The sequence below is a fragment of the Telopea speciosissima genome, chromosome 4, assembly GCF_018873765.1.
Source record: "Telopea speciosissima isolate NSW1024214 ecotype Mountain lineage chromosome 4, Tspe_v1, whole genome shotgun sequence".
Classification (NCBI taxonomy): domain Eukaryota; kingdom Viridiplantae; phylum Streptophyta; class Magnoliopsida; order Proteales; family Proteaceae; genus Telopea; species Telopea speciosissima.
The window spans coordinates 60011889-60030434 of NC_057919.1; the positions used below are offsets into that span (position 1 = coordinate 60011889).

At 43.7% G+C, this 18546-nt stretch overlaps 1 protein-coding gene across 3 annotated transcripts in view; it reads right to left on the reverse strand.

Moving 5' to 3' along the window:
* The window catches only part of LOC122657993 (piezo-type mechanosensitive ion channel homolog), a 105511-nt gene that overhangs the window by 84448 nt on the left and 2517 nt on the right, over positions 1 to 18546 (reverse strand). For 2 of the 3 annotated variants that reach the window (XM_043852827.1, XM_043852826.1), the window contains exons 2-4: positions 7305 to 7380; positions 3635 to 3799; positions 3360 to 3517 (exon numbers count right to left, since the gene is read on the reverse strand). In XM_043852827.1, the coding sequence (XP_043708762.1) occupies positions 3360 to 3517; positions 3635 to 3799; positions 7305 to 7380 (399 nt within the window). Of the gene's footprint in view, positions 1 to 3359; positions 3518 to 3634; positions 3800 to 7299; positions 7381 to 18546 lie in introns of all 3 variants that reach the window. The other variant, XM_043852825.1, reaches the window with a different exon arrangement.

Consider the following 18546-nt stretch of genomic DNA (forward strand, 5'->3'; position numbering starts at 1 on the left):
CCGGTGGCACTCTCGGTTAGGTCACCCCCTTTAGGAATTTTAGCTCATTTATTTCCTAGTTTGGTCACCCTACATACTAAGGATGACTTTTTTGTGAGGCTTGTGTTCGGCCAAACAGACACGTTCAACTTATCCTATTTCAAATAAAAGGAGTTCTTCTTGTTTTAATTTGGTACATTCGATGTTTGGGGCCCTAGTCGCAAGCCCTCTATTTCGGTCATCGTTGGTTTGTCTCTTTTATTGATTGTCATTCTCGGAACACTTGGGTATATCTTTTGCACACTAAAAATCAGGTTTTCTCATGTTTTCAGCATTTTCATAAGATGATTCAAACTCGTTCCAAGCTACTCTCAAAATATTGAGAAGTGATAATGGAACCGAATTCTTGAATCACAATTTCAAAATATTTGGTGATCATGGCATTATTCACCAAACTAGTTGTGTTGATACCCCCCTGAGAATGGTGTGGCGGAAAGAAAAAACCGCCATTTGTTGGAAATGGCCGGGCTTTGATGTTTGCGAGGAATGTTCCTTCTCAATATTGGGGGATGCGGTTCACGCCGCCTATCTCATCAATAGGCTCCCTTCTCGGGTTCTTCATTCCCGTACCCCCTCGATGTTTTCTTGGGCCATTCCTCCTTTATTGTCCCTCCCAAAGTATTTGGGTGTGTGTGTTATGCTAGGGATACCGGATCTCCAGGCAAGCTTGAGCCTCGTGGGCTCCGTTGTATTTTCTTGGGTTATTCTCCAACCCGAGAAAGGTTATAAGTGTTACCATCCCCCTTCCCGTCGTACCTTGGTAAGTATGGATGTTGTTTTCCATGAGACCCTTTCTTATTATTCTTCACCACCTCTTCAGGGGAGAGTTCTAGTGAAGATGTGCCCTTTGAGATTCCTCCACTAGAGGTTCCTCTCGGCTCGCTGTCCAGCCTCCTTTGCCGGCACCACTGCTGCTGCCCACCTCCTTTGATGCCCAACCTCCTTTGGATGATGTCCAACCTCCTCCGGCTGTTCCTCCCTCACCTAATGGGAATCCTTTACGGGGAGACCTTAGAAAATAGTATTGTTAATGTTCCTATTCAGGGGAGCTGACTCGATCGAGAGAACTATTGGTGAATTTAGAAAAGAATTGACAATTCCAACATACTCACCTACACGAGGCGGAACCAACGAGAGCGATTGCAATCCACTTTAGCACCAATACCCATCCAATTGCCGGCTCCAGATCCGGATCCTCCATCTCCTGGTAATCCCTCTTCTTCCAGACCTACCTATTGCTCACCGCAAGGTACTAGGACTTGTACTTTACATCCCATATCTCGTGTTGTTTCTTATAGTTCTCTTTCTCCATCTTTTCGTGCTTTTGTATCTTCTCTTTCTCATTTCGATTCCTAAAACTTGGCAGGAAGCATCTACGGATGGAAAGTGGAAGGCGCAATGTTGGAAGAAATGAGAGCACTACATAAAAATAATACATGGGAGCTTGTGACTCTTCCTCGGGAAAGAAACCAGTTGGATGTAGATGGGTCTTCGTGGTCAAACAGAAGGTGATGGTTCGTGGATCGATATAAGGCACGTCCGGTTGCAAAGGGGTTCACTCAAACTTATGGAGTTGACTATCGGAGACCTTTGCACCTGATGAAGCTCAACACCGTCCGGGTGCTATTATCTGTCTTGTAAATCTTGGGTGGGATCTTCACAGTTAGATGTAAAGAATGCCTTCCTCCAAGGGGAGCTTGAGGAGGAGGTATATATGGACATTCCACCAGGCTTCTCGATGACAGGACCAAGGGCAAGGTCGTCAGGATCAAGCGTGCACTTTATGGGCTGAAAAATACCTAGGGCATGGTTTGGCGATTTCACAAGGCTATGATTTCAGCAGGTTATAGGCGAGTAATGCTGATCACACTTTGTTTATCGACGAGTCGGTGACAAGGTAACTCTTCTCATAGTCTATGTGGATGATATTGTGGTCACTTGTAATGATGGTGATGCTATCGGGATCCAAGCTCCTCCTTGGCCGTGAGTTTGAGGTCAAAGATCTTGGTCCTCGAAATATTTTCTAGGGATAGAAGTTGCTCGCTCTTCAAAGGGCATCTTTCTTTCTCAAAGGAAATATGTCCTTGATCTATTACGTAAACAGGGGCTGCTAGGTCATCATCCTTGGATACTCCTATGGAAGCTACTACAAAACTTAGGGAGAAAGAAGGTGAGCCTGTTGACAAGGGTGTTTATCGGTTAGTGGGCAAGTTAATCTACCTTTCTCACACACGACTGACATTGCGATTCTTTTGTGAGTTTGGTGAGCCGATTCATGCATGATCCCTATTCCTCTCATATGGATGCGATCAGTCGTATTTTGAGGTATTTGAAGTCTGCTCCAGAAAGGGAATCCTTCTATCTCCCACGGGTCACCTTAACATTGAAGCCTATCTTGATGCCGATTGGGCTGGTTCTCCTGACAGGAAATCTATCTCTGTTCTGTTCCTTTGTTGGTGGGAACCTTATCACATGGCGAAGAAGCGAGAATGTTGTGGCCAGGTCCGATCTGAAGCCGAGTTTCGTGCGATGGCTCGAGGAATTTGTGAACTACGTGGCTTAGAGGATTATTACGGATATCGGTGTTGCTGTCCATTTTTCCCATGATGCTTTATTGTGACAATAAAGCAGCCATTAGCATTGCTCATAACCCTGTCCAGCATGATCGTACTAAGCACGTGGAGGTTGACCGACATTTCATCAAGGAGAAGCTTGAGGCCGGCCTCATTTGTGTTCCTTTGTGAAGTCTCTTGATCAAGCGGCTGATGTGTTCACTAAGGGACTGAGTAGCAAGCTGTTTCATCCTATCTTAAACAAGTTGGGCATGCATGATATATATGCTCCAACTTGAGGGGAGTGTTAGATATATGGCCAGAATACCGTGGGGTATTCTCGGACCTCTTTCTTTGTTATTTTATTAGTTTTGTATTATGTGGTTTAGTCCCACATTGCTACCATACAGATGTTTACTGTTTTATTACTCTTATAAATAAAGAGTGCTTGGGATGAATAGATCATCCAAGCTTTCCCTAATTTTAAATCTGTCCACACTTATAAATAGATCATAGCAGCCCACGGTAGGTGTATTCTGCTTACAACACAACCATGGGCAGTACTTCTTCTCTCTGTCTTCTCCATTCTCTTCTCTCCCTTCTTCTTTTTTGTTACTGGTTTAACTGCTCTGGTATTGTCACAGAAAGAATTGTGGAAAATGTAAGCATAGACTTATGAAAGAATTGTCGAAAATGTAAACATATTTCAGAAACTTTAAGAATACACAAAAATAATTTGTAGAATATGACTATTTTAATTTAACTAACCTAAACGTTCCATGCATGATAAGAAACGGCCCCAAGAGGAGTCTTGCCATGGAATCAGTAAAAACCTACTCCCACAGATTTCAAATAGAGCAACAACAGCTGTTAATAACTGAGCGACCAAGAAAGAAATGGCAGGTGAAGATCTCGAGGGCTGGACTCTGCAAAAGAGTTCAACATCAATAGATACAAGAGTGTAATGCAAAGGAATGAAAATACATGAAACAATCTAAACCAAGGAATAAAGAATTGGACAAAAACTTAACCCAAAAATTTACCTCACATATCCGAGTAACTTTGCCCACCAAGAATCTATTACACTCCATTCATCACCCTCAACAGCCCAAATGATATAGAATATCACTTGTGGGAGACTGGCCAGTATGGAGAAGAAAATAATAAACCATGGCACACCGGATTGCCTCCGAATATGAAATCCTGTTGAATAAAGATGAGGTATAACCATTTGTCTAAAGAGAGAAAACGGAGAAGAAAAGCTCGTCACTTATGGTAATCCAGATTATACAGGAGAAACAATCTAAGCATAAAGGAAGGAGATATGAGAAGAACTGCGCTGGTCACACTTTCAATGCCCAAGCCCATATGAGCTCTCTCCCTCAGTGCACATTGGACTCTTCCTTGGTAACCTAATCTTTTATGCGAAGAGACGCATGAAACAGAGGTCCTTCTTTGCCAAGTGGGAGAGGACTTTTGGATTAGAACTTGTTAAATGAAGCCATGATGAGATTCTTAGAAGGAACATCAACGTCTTTGAAAGCAAATTCTCTTCACCTCAACAGAATTGAATGAAAATAAAGCATTTGGCTACACAAGTGAACTGCTTGATCCAATGGAAATCGAGGTCTACAAATGATTTGGCAGATCTATCACTAAGCAAGGCGTGGTTAGGCCAAGATGCTGCTGGGGATACAAATACCCTCAGTAGTTCTATTATTGTGATTCCATTGAGGAATTGTACCTTGATGTTTTCTTGGTGGTTATTTGTTGACAGGCCCATAAATACAAAAAGAAAAATTGGTAATCCTCAACAGAATTTACAAGTACAAGGCTTCCTGGTAATCCCTGACTTTGCCAATTCCTCAGCTAATGAGTTGGCTGAAGTGCTGAACGCATCCTCCATGCAAATGAAAATATCAGTTAGCACTTAGCACATAAGGCTCTAGCTCTCAGAAAGAGTTGTTATCAAATGTACACAACCATGTTGAAGGGAGATTTCCATTCCATGAATAGCCGCTTTTTACTCCACTGCAATTGAGTCACAATAGCCAATAGGACCAGAAAAAAACAGCAGCACTGACCACTTGGTCTCTAACGCCCCACCCCCCGAAAAGAAAAAAATCCCAGGTGGCCCCAGATTACCAATGGAGCTGCCATCAGGCATCAATGTTGAGCTTAATCACATTATCAGGGGGAGGATCCACAGATGTTGGATAGTTAACTGATGGCCAATTGCCCATCTCCCCAAGAGATCCTTGTTGCTTAGCTTGCTAAGACCTCCAGTGGACGAATGAAGAGTTGAACACACATGGCTCTAATCATAGTTGTCATGGCGCCAAGGCAAGTCAATGATGGCCAACCATCCTGACGCTCAGACACTTTGGTAAGGGCCGTGAGGCCAAGGCGCCAAAGGCAAGCATCATATAAATTTTCCTCCAAGTCTTCATTTATTGCTTTTGCACCTTTGTCCATGCAGATGTTGAAGAAAACCATTGTGGTTCTTTTCCTTCTAATATAATCTGGAAATCCAAAGTTCCAATAGAAAGGCAGGCATTGGGATGGGAGATCAATCACAAAAAGATGTTTATTTATGATAAATGTCAAAAGAGACTGCTGGCAGCGCTCCATTTCACCAAAATCTCTTCGATGTGTATTGTGGATGGTTGACTGCCTAATCTTTTTTTCTTCCTTCCCAAACAACTTTGGCTCCACTTCTTGACCCTGTAACACATGCCTTGGGTGTTTCCTGAAGAAGTGAAGAAGCTCTCTTGGTATTCGCATTCAGTTCCTTTTCACAAGTTTGCAAGAAGCAATTTTAATGAGAAAGGGTATTGTTTGCCTCTATTGGTGCATTTGGGAAGAGAGAAATTTTAGATTATTCTGAGACTATTTAACTTGCATATATAGGGTGATTGACAAAATCAAAGCTATGGCTGGCTGGCTGCTAATTTGGGTTGCAGTGCATAATCTTTTTAAGAATGTTCCTGCTGGTAAGCTCTTTTGGGATTGGAAACCTTGATTTTCTTGTGGGAGACAGTAGATAAGATGGTAGCATTATAGAAGCCTCCTCCAAAGGGATTACCTCAACTGAATGTGGATGGATGTTCTTTATGGACTCAGAGGGATGAGGAACCTAACCGAAACCATGGCGTTATGTTCACTATATCAGACACCTAATGTGGTTCTGAACCACCTCAAGTAAGAATTCCAGAAACCAACCAAAAACCAGAATCACAGACCAAGGAAAGTTCTCCAGAATTCAGGAGAAAACCAATAAAACAGAATCAGAAATTCAGATGTAACTGAAATTCTAGTCAAATGCTTATTTTAATGAAAGAATCAAATATCAAAAGTTTGGGGTAATCCAACTGCAGGAATTGAGATCTGAAGAATCCAACAGTGAATAAGAATTCAAAATACAAAACTTCAGAATCAGAACATGGAGAAACCTAACTTATCAAGCACAACTCAGAAAAGGCTCAAAAACTGGCCGATGGTCTAACTCCAGAAAATTTCAGTTTGGAATTGGGATATGTTGAGATTGCCTGCTGGAACAAGGAATTTCAAGTATAATGGCAATCGATGGCCAGAAGTTGCTGGTCTTGGAAAGGATAACAACTTATGAAGAATAAGTGATGCACAGCAACTAATAGAGACTAGACTTCACCCAACAGCAACTAAGAATCAAAAGAAGAAACCATACGCAGGGCTTAACAATCTGACTTTAATCTGAAGGGAAGATAGAAGAGAGGAGAAGGATATGACCATAAGAATCACCCCCTATAGCCTAGACTGGAATCACCACAACAGAGGTTTACTGCATCACCACAGAATAAACAAAGGTTTAAGCCAATTCTCATTACTGCAAAACGCGCACAAAGCTGGAGCCCTTTACAAACTTATATAGAGAGTGCCTAAAGTGAAGCAAACACTAAAAAAGAAAGGCTGGACCCAACCCTGACCATAACAGGAACTAAAAGTAGAAGTCAAGACCAACTTGAACTCCTAAACTAACCATGAAATAGAAAACCAAAATAAACCAGGAAAATTCTTCGACTAGCCAAAACTAAACAGCAAAAGGACTGAAATTCATAACCAGGATTCCAGCTTTTACAAGGAAACTAATTAATGAAAAATAAAAAAGATAACAACTCTTAAACAGATCCATGATTGGAGAACCAGTTTTGAACTAGAAAATTGGCCCAAAATCAGAACCGCAAAAGGGTTTTCTGGTCTAGTTTTTCTCCTCATGCGTCAGGTGCACGCTGAGCCTTGAATCTGCATCAGATTCATTCAGCATCTAGCGTCCAAATTAATTATTTCATTCCAATTCAAACTGAAAAGTACTAATGAGATGGCCGATGAATCAGCCAAACCCCAGGTATGTCCATCCTAGGGTATGTTATGGAAAGCTATCCCTTTGTGAGTGATATTCAAATTCACGGGAGGGATTTGTAAATGTTTCGGTTTTGAGATATCTCTTTGAGCTGGTTCCCCTTTTGGATCAATGCACTTCTACATCTGTCCTTTCTTTCTATCATGAAGCAGTGATATCACAAAAAAAGTAATGAGATTGAAAATTTCATACCAGAAAATTTATGCAGGATAAGACTTGTAACGACCAAAGGGATGGAAAGATTTTTAAACAGTTACAATAAAATTAAATTTTAAAAAAAAAAAGAGAGAGAGAGGGCAAGCACCTTACCCATTTTTGGAGCACTAAATTGAATGACAAGAAATGCCAACAAATCAACTAGAGAAATCAAACTCCAATTGAGTAGAGCAGCTGCATGAAACAGTAAAGAAGAAAACGATTAAAAACTACGTGACATTAATATAAATGCACACACACAGACTTTGGATATACAGCTGATAGACTACGTGGCATTAATTTAAATGCACACACACAGACTCAGGATACACAGCTGATAAATCTCACAGTGAAAATTCATAACCACTTTACAAACCTGGACTATTAAAAAAGTTTAATGTATCAAAAATAATTAAAAAAACAAATTTAGATATCGAAGATGCTGGTGATCACAGCTGTAATCGTAACTTTGAAGTGGTAATGAATACGAATTCCAGGCCTTATGCATCAATTGAGCATACCACAATAAATTCTTGATTATATAAAGAAATAAAAAGAATGTAAGCTCTAGTAGAAAAATTGCTAGCCCAAAGGCAATAATATAACAGGTGGTATTGACTATTGAGACGAGATGTTAATAACAAAGGTTTGCTTGGATGAAAAGGGTAATGTCAGAATCTGGTACAGAACTTTAGCCAAATCTTATGAGATGAATTTTGATTCAGTTATTTCAATGTAAAGGAATAACCATTACGAATTACATGTAGCCAACCACAAAATAGCAAGGATAAGATGGAGGATCCAGACAAAAAGGAAATGCCTCTCCATAATAACCATTATGCCGACTTAAAAGTTCCAAATGTCAGTGTGATAACCCCCCAGAGCAGTCTAGGCCAAGATGATTGCACCAAGAGGATTCCACTGTACAGTCCAAACAACTCCCTATTGGCCCCTCTGGTTAATGAGAAAAATCACTCCTCTCATGACTGATCACAATCCGACTGTTTCTCAAATTCATTCTTCTCTGAGACTCTGACCACTCAAGTTGACTAGCAGATTTGGGCCAGTGAGTCAAAACTGAAAAGCTTAAGATTCTAAGGATTAATAGAGGATAATGGAACGGTCAAGCTCCGCTGGGATCTCTCACAGAGGAAGATCTTCTTCTCGCCACAGCCTGAGCCGACGTGATCCTCCCGCCTCTGGTTCTCGCCCTCTCAGAGTGACACCGCCGCCTGCTGGTCCCGAGGCCCTTCTGGCCTCTGCTTACCTTGACGTTTCAACTCTGCCAAAGCCTGCTCCTCTGTCCTGCAATCCCCTTGGTCTGGACAAGGTCCACTCTTCAACCATTGCTGATGCTACTGCTCCTGGAGACAAGATTTCCCTTTTGGTGACTGGAAAGTCTCTTTTGCTGAACTGCTTGGCCCAAGACGATCTCTTAGCCGAGAATGGAAGATCTCCTACACATGCCGCCTCCACCGTGATGACGCTGAACCACGCTTTGCCACTCCAGGCTTCACCTGCCACAGATGCTGCTGAAGTTCAGGTCTGCGCCTCCTTCAGTGGGTTTTCTCTTGATAGGCGTACCTCTCCTCTGCGGTGGCCTGGTAACCTCTCCCCAACCCCTTTGCCCTTTTAGTAGTCATCCTCCTTTTCTTTCTTATCCCTATTCCCAATTACCCCCCCCCTTTTACCTAACCCCTTACCCTCCATCCTACCAGGCCCCACTCCTTCACCATCATCCATGTGTCCTCTTAACCCTTCCTCCAGTACATCATTACACCATCCTTTTAAGCCCACACCCCAGTTAACCCTCAACCCGCCAATCTCTTCTCAGGCCCATAAACCGTCACCTACCTCCTTCTCCCTTAGACCAACCCATTCCAACCTTCAAGCCCATATATCTTCTAACCCATCCCATTTACCCCCCATCCTCAACAAATCCTTTTTCTCTTATAATCTCCCCCATCTTTACCCCCCCCAGCCCACCTCTCCAACCCCCCTCCCAGCCTCCCCTAACCCGTTCTTCCTCTGACTCCCTCATCCTCTCCCCTCCTTTACCCTTCGGTCAACCCGAGTCCTCTTTCTTATCTGCTGAGCTGGCTCCCCTCCCCCCGGGTCCTGCCAGACCCTTTCCCCCTCATCGCCCTTTTGTTCGCTGCCCGGCTATTGCCTATTCCCGCCGGAAATACATCCCCCCTAGGAAATCCTTACCCCTTTCCCTCTAGCTCCTCATGTCTGCCAGATTCATTTGGAATGTTAGGGGTCTCAACTCCCTAGCTAAGCATCAGGACATTAGATCTTTTATCAAGTCCACTCATTCCTCCTTCTGCGCTCTCCTGGAAACCCTTGTTCTCCAAGAGAACGCTTCTCGCATTGCTGCCTTCATTGCTCCTTCTTGGTCCCTCCTCTCCAATTACAACCATTCTCCTAATGGCCGTATTTGGATCCTTTGGGACCCCTCTAAAATACACATCTCCATCTCCTATTCCTCCTCCCAGCTCCTCCACCTTCACCTTTCCTTCCCCAACTCCTCCCCTTCCCTCTTCCTCTCCGTGGTCTATGCCCATAATTTGGTTGCTGACCGTTTGGCCCTTTGAAATGACCTCTCTCCTTAAATCTAGGATGGATTCCCTCCCTTGGGGGAGTGGGTGGTGTCAACGTTGTCAAATTCCAATCCAAAAAAATTGGAGGGCGTCCCCTCGATCTTCCTTCTGTCAATGCCTTCAATGATTGTATCGAGGACCTCGGCATCGATTACCTTAGCTGGTCAGGCTCTCCTCTCACTTGGCATAACCGGAGAGTGGGCCCTAACCGAATTGCATGCATGCTAGACCGGCTCCTTGTCAACGAAACCTAGCTCTCCACCTTCCCCCATTCCCACGCCAACTTCCTCCTCCAGGGTTTATCCAATCAGTGTCCTTGCCACCTTCTTATCCAAACCTACTCCTCCTTCGGTCCCAAGCCTTTCAAATTTTTTGATATGTGGACCTCCCATCCCCTTTAGCTCCCCACCATCCTCCAAATGTGGCACCCTCCAGTCTTCTACCTCTCCCTTCCCCTTATTGCCTTTGCTAGAAAGCTCTGCCACATCAAATCCTCTCAAGCGCTGGAACCTATCCACCTTTGGCAATATTCCTTCTCGAGTTTCCTCTTGCCGGTCCGACCTTGCCTGAGTTCAATCCCGGCTCCAATCGGACCCACTCCTCCCTGAGCTTGCTTTGGAAGAAAAAAGCTCTCTGAGGAACTCTTCTCTCTTTCTCTCGAAGAAGAAAGCTTCTTGCACCAAAAATCCAGAATCAAATGGCTGGAGCTGGAAGACTCTAAAACGGCATATTTTTATCGTTCCTTGCGAGCCAGGCTGAATTCCAACTCCATCACCTAGCTCCTCGCTCAGGATGGAACCCACATCTCCTCCATCTTTGACATCAAAGCTGAAGCGGACTCTTTCTTCTCCTCCCTCTTCAATCCCATCCTTCCCCCCCCTCCCCCATTCCTCCGAACCTCATTAATAAGTTTGTCCCCCCCTCCTTGACAGACTTCCTTCTATCCATCCCCCCTGATGATGAGATTTCCAAAGCTATTCTCTCCCATAAATCCAACATAGCTCCTGGTCCGGATGGTTTTAGTATGGGCTCCTTCCTCAGTTGCTGGGACTCCATCAAAAGAGACCTCTTTAAAGCTATTCGTAGCTTCTTCTTTAAACCCAGCCAGCTTGCCCAGATCAACCAAACCTTCCTTCATCTCAACCCCAAAAAGGATGGAGCCTCCTCCTTGTCTGATTTCAGATCTATCTCCCTTTGCAACCTTCTCTACAAGTTCATTGCAAAGATTCTTGCCAATAGGATTCAACTTGTCATCTCGTCCCTGGTCAGCCCCAATCAATCGGCCTTCATCTCTGGGAGAAGTATTGCGGATTATATTATTCTCTGTTCGGAGATTGTGCGAGGTTTCTGTTGAAGTCGATAGTTATAAGGACAAATAGGTCTTTGTGTCCTTACTTGTGTTATTTCTGTTTTTTAGTATTTCGGCATATGTAAGGGCAGTTTTGTCCAAGTCTTTAGTTATTATAAATAATACATTAAGTGACCCGTGAGTTGACATTCAGTTCTCCCGGTCTCCTCTCTCTTGGGATTTGCACTCTATACTTCTTCTCCTCCTCTTTCTTCTTCTTCTTTCTTCTCTTCTACTTTCTCTAATCTGGTTGTCTAACTTATGGTATTATAACATGGTATCAGAGCAGGATTAATCAGATTGGAGTACCCCCCCCCCCCCACACTCCTCTTCTGATTTCCCTTAATCGACTTTTGTTTTTGGTGTACAGCCACCTATAGCTGCCTCTTCTATTATGTAATTCCACTCCTTGAAGAATTAATGGAGTGATATCTATTGTTAACTACTTGATATGATGATTGATTGGAGTTCTCCCTCAACCATTCTTGAAGACTGCTGAGATCGATTCCAGGGTACAACCCTGACAATTATCGATTTTCTCTGGGAAGGTTTTGCTTGATGTCCTGGGGTTCCGGCCTACTTCTACCTGATATTTAGTGCTTCTGGAGGTTATTGTACCCTAGTTTGAATGATGGCGCTGCTGATTTGAAGATTTCCTTCTCCTTCTCAGAGACCCTGAGATTGATTATGCCTTGTTCATTGTCCTGACTGCTTCTATCGGTGTGATGCTGCTGCTGTCTATTACTTCTGTTTTAGCGGAAGATTAGTCATCTTTTTTATCTGCTGGCTGTCTATTACTTCTGTTTTGGATGCTTCTATCGAGTGGTATTGGTTGCTGCTTCTCTACCTTTATTACTTTCGGAATCGATTACTCTGGGTGCTTGTCCCTATCGATTTTTTAAGTTTATACACTATGGCAAATTCGAAGACCCCCCACGATAATGTGAATATTCAGATTACCTCCATAAAGCTGAAGGGGAATTCCAACTACTCATTGTGGGCACAGGCTGTCCGAGTTTAAATTATAGCTAAGGACAAGCTTAGCTATATTACTTCTCCTCCTCCAGAACCTGACTCTAAGGATTATAGTACTTGGAATAAGGAGAATGTTATTATTTTGTTTTGGTTGTGGAACTCCATGGAGCCGGATACTACTGCGAATGTTATGTTCCACACCACGGCAAAGGGAGTCCTGGGATGATCTCAAGGAGACATACTCTCAAGAGAAGAGTATGACACGTATCTTCGACCTCTATGAGAAATTGTTTCAATTTCAGCAATCGGACAAGTCTCTCCAAGACTATTACAGTACCTTTAAGGGAATAGTCGAAGAACTAAATGTGTTCCAGCCCCTCACCACTGACATTGAGAAGTTGAAGGCTCAAAGAAACGAATATTTTGTGTCTAAATTTTTGGCTGGTTTAAATCCTAGCCTCAAGGTTGTTAAAGGACATCTACTTGCTGGTGAATCTGTCCCTACCTTGAATGACACTTTTTCTAGATTGCAGCATATTGTTTCTCCTAGCTCCAAGCCCGACACCAATCCCAAGGAAAATTCTGCTTTAACTACTACTAGAGGCCGTGGTTCAGGGGGAGGACGTGGATTTAATGGTCAAAATTCTGGAGGACAGCATCTTGATAAAGCAGCCCGGTTATGTTCCTATTGTGGGAAGACAAATCACACTGTTGACAATGCTGGTCCAAACATGGGAAACCCGAATGGGCTCAAACCTTTGCCAATCATGCAGCTTCTAAAGATGGCTCTAATTTTGCTACACCTAGCGATACTAAGGCTGGTTTGACCGTGGGAGATTCTTCTACCAACATTCGCGATGAGATGCAACAACTCATGCGTCGCATCAAGAGTATGGAATCATCCACTTCCACTTCTGGGGCACCCACCACCGCTGCCACATTAGCTCACGCAAGTACTCTTGCTACTCTCTTTTCCACTACTTCCACACCCTGGATCATTGATTCGGGGGCTTCCGCTCACATGCCTTGTAAGTCATCTGTTTTTAGTTCTATCTCTTCTAACTCTCACACCCCTCCTGTTATTATGGCCAATGGTTCCTCTACTCTTGTTACCGGACATGGTACTGTATCTCTTAATTCTAATATTTCTATTTCTTCAGTCTTACATGTTCCTCAATTTCCCTTAAGTCTTCTTTCTGTTGGCCAACTTACTAAAAATCTAAATTGTTCGGTAACCTTCTTTCCTTCTTACTATGTTTTTCAGGATCTTCACACGAGGAAGACGATTGGTGGAGGGTGTGAGAAAGATGGACTCTATTATTTGCATGGTGCTGCCCCATCTGGCTAGGACATTTATCTTTGCCTAGGTTAAAAGTTGTTTTTCCCCAGTTTAAGAGTTTAAATAAATTAGAGTATGAGGGCTGCGAGGTGGGTAAGCATCATCGTGCACCCTTTCCATCTCGTCGTATGCCCCGTAGCACTTCTTTATTTTCCTTAGTACATTCAGATGTGTGGGGTCCATGTCGTGCTAGCAATAGACATGGTTTTCATTATTTTGTCACTTTCATAGATGATTATTCCCGAACTACTTGGCTGTACCTTTTAAAGGATAGATCAGAATTTTTTAATGTATTTCAGAATTTTTGCAATGAAATAAAAACCCAATTTAATGCTTCTATAAAAATATTTCGGTCTGAAAATGCTTTGGAGTTTGTTCAAAATGAAATCTCATCTTATTGTGTTACTAATGGGATGATTCATCAGACTAGTTATTCCTATACTCCTCAACAGAATGAGGTTGCGGAACGGAAAAATAGGCATTTACTTGAAGTTGCCAGGGCCCTCATGTTGCATATGCAGGTGCCCAAACATTTTTGGTGTGATGTAGTTCTTACTGCATGTTTCTTGATTAATCGCATGCCCTCTTCTGTCCTTGGTGACCAGTCACCTTTTTCTATTTTATTTCCCGATGTTCCGAGCTTTAGCTTGCCTCCTAGAGTTTTTGGGTGCATTTGCTTTTTTCACAATCTCCATTTCCATGATGATAAGTTGGACCCTCGATCAACCAAGTGTATCTTCTTGGGTTACTCTAGGACCCAAAAGGGGTATGGATGTTATGACCCTCTCACTAAAAAGCAATTTGTAAGTGTGGATGTCACCTTCTTCGAGGGTACATCCTATTTTTCTGATAATCCCACTATGTCTAATGATCCATTAGTTGTGTCTGACTCTCCTCCTATTCCTGCCGTTGTTCCTATGACTACTCCACTACAGGTGTACCGGCGCAAGAGGCACATGGGGCAACTCCATACAGATCCGACTGGCCCTTCTGCATCGCTTCCTACACCTCCCTCAACCTCTGGTGGAGATCCAACCTTACCTGCTCTTCTTGACTTACCAGCTAATCCAGATCCTGATGACTTACCCATTGCCATTCGGAAAGGTAAACATTCATGTACTCAAAAGTCTCTAGTTAGCTATCCTAGTGAGCAATTTGTTTCTTTATCCCATCTTCCTTCTTGTCCTCATAGTCTTGCTACCTCTCTATCTTCGTATACTATTCCCCGCACTCACACTGAGGCTATTCATAATCCTGCCAGGAAAAAGGCCATGGATATGGAAATGGATGCTTTACTGACTCGACATACATGGGAGTTGGTGGATTTACCTCCTGGAAGACCTAGTCAAGTGTCGGTGGATGTATACCATTCTGATGGGTCTATTAAGTAGCTTAAAGCCCGCCTGGTAGCTAAAGGGTACACCCAGACTTACGGTGTTGACTATTTTGAGACCTTTTCTCCTATGGCTAGTCTGAATTTTGTTCGCATCATTATCTCTTTGGCTGTGAATTTTGCTTGGTCATTGTATCAATTAGACATCAAGAATGCCTTTCTTAATGGTGACTTGAAGAGGTCTGTATGGAGCAATCTTCAGGCTATGTTACTCAGGGGGAGAATAGTGGTCATCTGTGTAGGCTGCACAAAGCCATTTATGGGCTGAAACAGTCTCCACATGCATGGCTTAAGAAGTTTAGTTTAGTTGTCACACAATTTGGTTTTACTCAATACTTCTCTGACCCTTCTGTGTTTGTTCGCCGCCAAGGAGAGAAATTGGTGGTGCTTGTGGTTTATGTTGATGACATCATTGTGTCAGGAAATGATGAAAGTGGGATCCAGGAGGTGAAAAATTACTTACAGCAGCATTTTCAGACCAAAGATTTGGGCCAGCTTCACTACTTCCTTGGGATTGAGGTTATCCGAAGCAAAAAGGGAATCAGCCTGTCCCAAAGGAAATATGTGCTAGATCTCTTGACCAAAACTGGTATTCTTGCTGCAAAACCAGTAGATATTCCTATGGATCCTAGTCACAAGTTTGGTTCTGATGATGGTGAGAGTCTTAAAGATGTTCATTCCTACATAAGCTTAATTGGGAAATTGTTATATTTGATAGTCACTAGGCCAAATATTTCTTATGCTATTGGGGTTCTTAGCTAGTTCATGCAGTCCCCTTGCAAGTATCATTGGGATGCAGCTATTCGTGTTCTTCGGTATTTGAAGGGAGCCCCTGGGAAGGGGCTGATTTATCGCCCAAATAAACATATGGAGCTAGTTGCTTATTCTGATGCTGATTGGGCAAGTTCTGCTAGTGACCGTCGATCTACTACCGGATATTATTGTACTTTTGTTGGGGGAAATTTGGTTACATGGCGAAGCAAGAAACAGACCATGATTACCAGGTCTAGTACTGAAGCAGAGTATAGAGCCATGGCCCATACCACTACAGAGCTGATGTGGGTTATGTCTCTCCTTCTTGAGATGGGGTTTTCTGTTCCAACCCCCATGAAGATGTTTTGCAACAACCAAGCAGCCATCTATATTGCTAGTAATCCCTTCTTCCATGAGAACACTAAGCATATAGAGGTGGATTGTCACTTTGCTCATAATGCCGTTTTGAAAAAACTGGCTGAGACACCTTTTGTCTCTTCACCTGATCAAATTGCTAATGTGTTCACAAAGTCCTTATTTGCTCCTACTTTTCGATCTTGTTGTAACAAGCTGAGCATTGGTGATAAATATATGCTCCAGCTTGAGGGGGAGTGTTGAAGTCGATAGTTATGAGGGCAAATAGGTCTTTGTGTCCTTACTTGTGTTATTTCTATTTTTTAGTATTTCGGCATATGTAAGGACAGTTTTGTCTAAGTCTTTATTGATTATAAATAATACATTAAGTGACCTACGACAGAACATTCAGTTCTCCCGCAGGTTTCCTCTCTCTTGGGATTTGTACTCTATAATTCTTCTCCTCCTCTTTCTTCTTCTTCTCTCTTCTCTTCTACTTTCTCTAATCTGGTTGTCTAACTTCTGGTATTATAACAGTTTCGATCGTAAATCTCATTCACCCGTAGCCCTTATGAAGATCAATCTCCACAAAGCTTTTGATTCCCTCTGCTGGGACTTCATCTGTGATGTGCTCTCCCTAATGGGATTTCCCCCTGCTTTCGTCCGCTGGATCTTCGGCCGCATTTCCTCCCCCCTACTCTATCCTGGTTAATGGTTCCCCTGCCGGATTCTTCCACTCCAAAGCCCGTATCCGCCAAGGCTGCTCCCTCTCCTCCTTTCTTTTCTTCCTGGCTTTGGAAGTCCTTTCAAGGAGTCTCCAATCCAAAACGGATCCTCATCTTACCTCCCCCATCCCCAAATGCAAGCATCTCAACCTCAACCACCTGGAATTTGCTGATGATCTCATGATATTCTTCCCCCTCTTCCATCTCTGCCATCATGTCTTCCCTCCGCCTTTTTGAGGACCTCTCCGGCCTCCGCATCAACCTCCTCAAATCCAAAATTTTCCTAGCCGGTATCCCCGACTCTGACAAAGATGCCCTCTTACGCCTTACTGGCTTCACTATTGGAGCCCTTCCTGTCAAGTACTTGGGCCTTCCTCTCATCCCTGCTAGGCTCTCCAGCCACCACTACACCTCCATGCTCGACAATATCCATAAGTGTCTCCAGCTTTGGAAAGGCAAACTCCTCTCCTATGCGGGTAGGCTTGAATGCATCAAATCGGTCCTCTAATCATCTTACACGTACTGGTGTGGCATCTTTGGTATCCCCAAAGCCACTATCAAAACCATAGAAAACCTATTCAGTGCCTTCCTCTGGAAAGGGAAAGAAGCCTCCAAATTTTTGCATCCAATTAACTGGAAATCCATTTTCCTTCCTAAGGCTGAAGGGGACTTAGGCATTCGCAGCATCCGGGATTCCAATACTGCCGGAATCCTCAAGCTCATCTGGAAAATCTCCTCTAAGCATGACTCCATCTGGGTCAACTGGGTCTATTCCCATCACCTCAAAAATGATTCCATCTGGACTGTTCCCATCCACTCTGACTCCTCCTGGATCTAGCGAAAGATTCTTCTCCTTCGCCCTCTTGCCCTTAGAGCCACTTCCATGGCCGTAGTTGATGGATCTCTCTTTGGCTCGACCCCTTGCACCCCCTTGGAATTCTCTACAATGTCTTTGGTCCTAGAGCGATCTACTCCTTTAGCATTCCCAAATCTGCCCCCTATCCTCCATCATCTCTCTTGGCTCTTGGTTTCCTCCCTCCCCCCCCCATCCCTATCCTCTCTCAGATCTGGTCCACTCTCCCGCCCCACCTTCCCTCCCCCCAGCTCTTGTGGATAAGGTTGTTTGGCTCCCCTCCCCCACTGGCCGCTTTAGCTTTAGTTCGGCTTGGAATTTTGTTCGTAACCCTAGCCCCCCCCCCCCCCCGGCCCCTTGGCACAACCTAGTCTGGTTCAAAGGCCTTATCCCTCGCCATAGCCTTACGACCTGGAGATCGCTTAATCTATGCCTCCCAACCCAAGCCTTCCTCCTTCACCGAAACATCCCTGTCTCCCCCAACTGTATTTTCTATTGGAATGGTTTTGAGGACACTGCCCACCTATTCTTTGCTTGTACCTTTACATCTACCATCCGGAAAAAAGCCCTCTTGTCCATTTGGGCCCGCAGTAGGAGACACTTACCCTTTAATAGAGAATGGCTCTGGATGTTCAAGACTTTCAAAGGCAGCACTCTCTGTGACATGGTTGGAAAGCTCGTTTCTGGCTCTGTTCATCATTTTGGATGGAGAGGAATCTTAGGAGATGGACTTCCAAATCAAGATCTATTGACTCGATTTGGAAAGACATCTCTTTCGATGTCTCCGCTAAGCTTAGCACCTTACCCCATAGATCTTTTACTGACACCCCAAGGAACAGGCACATTGTTGTTACCTAGGGTTTAGACCTCTCTCTTTTGCGGCCTACCCTTTCTAGGATGGCCTGATTTTGTTTCTTCCCCCTCCCCTCCTCCTCTTCGCTCTCCCCTTCTCCTTGTATATTCCCCCCCCTTCTTTCTCCCCCCTGCCCCCTCCTGGGGTTTGGTAATATATTTATTC